General features: G+C 15.3%; 1 protein-coding gene across 1 annotated transcript, besides 2 other annotated features; it reads right to left on the minus strand. All coding sequences in view use genetic code 6, as the record gives it.

The window, feature by feature from the left end:
• The first annotated feature begins 532 nt into the window (after positions 1-532).
• Positions 533-578: a microsatellite.
• Positions 579-1,345: 767 nt separating this feature from the next.
• Positions 1,346-1,375: a microsatellite.
• A 160-nt stretch (positions 1,376-1,535) lies between these two features.
• Positions 1,536-2,426, minus strand: IMG5_018720 (hypothetical protein; the record flags this gene model as incomplete). Its single annotated transcript, XM_004039519.1, has 5 exons — positions 1,536-1,607; positions 1,671-1,827; positions 1,871-1,970; positions 2,022-2,217; positions 2,261-2,426. Coding segments are annotated over 5 exons (691 nt in total), but the record flags the coding sequence as incomplete, so codon positions are not given.
• Between the last annotated feature and the right edge of the window lie 1,392 nt (positions 2,427-3,818).

Consider the following 3,818-nt stretch of genomic DNA (forward strand, 5'->3'; position numbering starts at 1 on the left):
TATTTTCTTATATTTATATATAAATTAATTTTTTTATTTATAATATTAAAAAACAATTATATATAAATTATCTAATTAAATATATATTTAATCAAGGACATTAAACAAACGATGCCTTCCTTGATCAGCATAATATATTAAATTAGTGAGAAAATTAAAAATTTCTTAATTATCTAATAATTCGTTTTCTTTTTAATAAATAATAAAAAAAAATTATTATCAAATATTTTATCTTTAATTTTTTTTTTTAAAATCATTTAATAAATATAATATTTGCAACATTTGCTCTATTAATTAATCGTATGAAAGCATTGCTTATTAAGGGGATATTTGTAAAGAATAAGAAATAAAATTTTAATGTTATCCCAAAGCATTTTATAATGTATTTATTTACCTTAAATACAATACAATTAGATTTAAAACTATGAATATATATTATTAATAATTTCTTTTTCTATCACATAATTTTATATTTTATTAAAAAAAAATTATATTTGTATATATTAAATTTCTTTAATTAATATTTTGTATATTATTAAAAATTTATTTATAAATATATTATTTATTAAAATTTATTTTTTTATATTATCATTTTAATAAATTATTATCACAATATTTTTTTTAATATTATTAAATTTATTTTTGATTTTTACTTAATAATAGATTATTTAAAAGTTCTGAAAAGAGATTGAACTAATAGTATTTTATGTGTAAAATTTAATTATTATTAATTCAAATACCTAATTAATAATTTATAATTATTGTTTTTCGATTATAAGTATTTTTAAAAAAATTATATTTATTATAAAGTAAATAAATATAAATTTTAATATGAAATTATTATAATCTTTAATTAATTGAAATAAATAATGGAAATATATTTATAAAGATAAAAAAAATTGATGATTTTATCTATACTTTGAATATCTATTATGATAAAAATATAATTATTATAAAATCAAAAAAAACATAATTATATAGAAATATTAAAGATTTAATATATACTAAATTCCATAAATAAGAAAGCATATTTAAATCTACTAGAAATTTACTATCATATATTATTTATTTAATATTAAATAGGCAAGAATAGTTAAGACATTTAAAAACATAAAATAATATAAAAATTATTATTTTATATAAAAAAAAAACTATTAGTTTTAAGGAAGAAAAAAAAGAATAAAATACACTGAAAAGGTAAAAAAATATCTGAAAAAAATAAATTAGAAAAAAAACGAAAGAGAAATAATATAATAAATATTAAAAATATAAATTTTATACTTGTTAAGAAAAACTTAACATTTAAATTAATTAAACTGGTTAATATTAAAAATAATAAGAAAGGATATATATATATATATATATATATATATATTTTATTTTTTATATATTTTCAACAAATAATTATTTTAATATATAAATATAATTAAATTTAATAATATATTTTTTATACATTAAAAAAATTAATATTTATTTAAATATAATAAGAATATTAAATTAATAAATAATATATATTTATTAAATATAAAAATCACAAAACAGTTAAATCCACATTAAAATATAAGTGAATAGTAATCCAATACAATTCATTTTCTAAATTACTAAGTCTTTAAAAAAATAAATTTTAATTATATTATTATAAATAAAGAAAATTTAAATTTTTTTAATGCCTTTCAAATTCTGCAGTTTAATTAATAATATTATTTTCTTCTAAGTTTAATTCCATATCAAGAGGTCTTCCATGTCTTTTCCAAGTATAAATTGCTGCATGTACATTTATTTATTTATATCTTTCTGAAATGTATTTATAGTTTCTTCGCAAGGAACCTTTATTTTTTTTATTTTTAAAAATTCAATAAATTATTAAAACTTCAATTAAATCTTCATGTTATGTGAGCATATTAATAATATTTATTTTTGAACTTCTAATAGTCAATCTTCCTATAAAGAATATAGGATTTTTCCACCATCTTAATTATTAAAAAATATTTTATAAATATAAAAAAAAAACAAAAATAAACGGTGTTTATAAATCTTCAACTAAATTTATATTCTCAGGTCCAGAAGGTTAAATATGTAAAAATATACCTTAAGGACAATAAAATTTTTCTAATCCAGTATTTAAATCAATTTAAACCCTTGGATCTTTAGATAACGGGTCAAACCAATAAGTAATATCACTTCCAGCTGCTTCAATAAGAGGTTTAATAAAGGGTGCTTTTAATTTTAATATTTTATTTATTTTATTTTTTTAATATACAATTTATGTTTTGTTATATTAAAGCTGTTATGTCGTATATTTAATTAAAAAATGTAATCCAACAATCATTAGCTGTATTATGTAATTTTAAATCCTATAAAGTATAAAATCTTTTTTTTTTATAAGGAACGGGTAAATATTGAATTAAATTATTTCTTTAAGACATTTATATTTAATAGAAAATTTATATAATGTTATTAGGTAAAAAAAAGTTATATTTTAACTAATGATAAAGAGATAAATAATAAAAAAAATAGCTTAAAATAAAATTTATTAATAATTTAAAATTTATAAAACTATTTATAATTATGTTATTATGAATTTGTATTACTTTTATTATTTTTAAATAAATTTAAAAAATATTATTTTTGTTTAATTCAAAGCTTTTTTGACATATTTTTTATAATGTATGTAATTACATATTTTTTTTTTACTCTAAAATAATAATTTATTTGATCTATATAATTTTATATGTTTATTTAAAAATTTGCTTTTTAATAGTTAATTTTCTTGATATATTAATTTTTAAAAATTTTATATTTAAAAGAGAAAAATATTATTTTCATTCAATAATTAAAATATTTTAAAACCTTTGATTTTTATAATAAAAAAAATTATTTATTTTTCTATAAAAATATTAGAATTTATTGATTTATAATAGTATTTTTAAAATTTAAATTTAGAATGTTTTTAAAGTAATATAAATTATAAAAAAGGCTTATATTAAATAAAAACAATTAATATAAGATATATATTTAATATTATTTAAAAAAAATATTTTTAAATTTCTAGATCAATATGCTCTTTTTACACACTAACCATTTTAATTTAGTTGTGTCAAAAATTAACAAAGTGTACAATCATTAGCTTCCTCCTTTACATCTTTTACATGACGGATGACATAATAGCATTTAGGACCATATCTGAAATAACCATAAGAATATTAGTTCTAACAAGATTTATCAGGGCTAATTATTTAATTTCTAGGGCATTAATTTACACATAGTTGATACTACTTAATGACATTTTACAGAACAATCAACTCCTCTTACACAAACACCCACAGAGCTACAATAATTTGCACACATAGGAACATAATCACAAAATTAAAGAAAAGAGCTTATGGTTTTTTTAGTTATAACATAAATATGTAAATCAGAGTCAGGAATACCTCTTGATACAGTTAAAATTTAAATTTCTATATATTAGCAATCTAAATTGCATAATTTGCTATTTATCGGAAATTAGTTATTTCTTTAAATTGGGTTTACTTTTAAAAGTTTTTAAAATAAATTTTCGCTGTTTTCATTAATCTATATATTAAATTTTTTATGGATAAGCTAGATTTTTATCAAGGAATAAGTAATTAATAGTTATTCTAATTGTTTAGCTTTATTAAAGTCTTACATATTAAAGTATTCGTTTAGACTATATTTCTAAATCATCTATAAGTCTATCATATAATTTGTTTTCTAACTCATGATGTATACATTTATTATTGTGTACAATTTTGATTAGTAAAAAAAATAATACATATGATAAAAGCATATTTTGTGTA

The sequence above is a fragment of the Ichthyophthirius multifiliis genome, assembly GCF_000220395.1.
Source record: "Ichthyophthirius multifiliis unplaced genomic scaffold scaff_1120509249635, whole genome shotgun sequence".
Classification (NCBI taxonomy): domain Eukaryota; phylum Ciliophora; class Oligohymenophorea; order Hymenostomatida; genus Ichthyophthirius; species Ichthyophthirius multifiliis.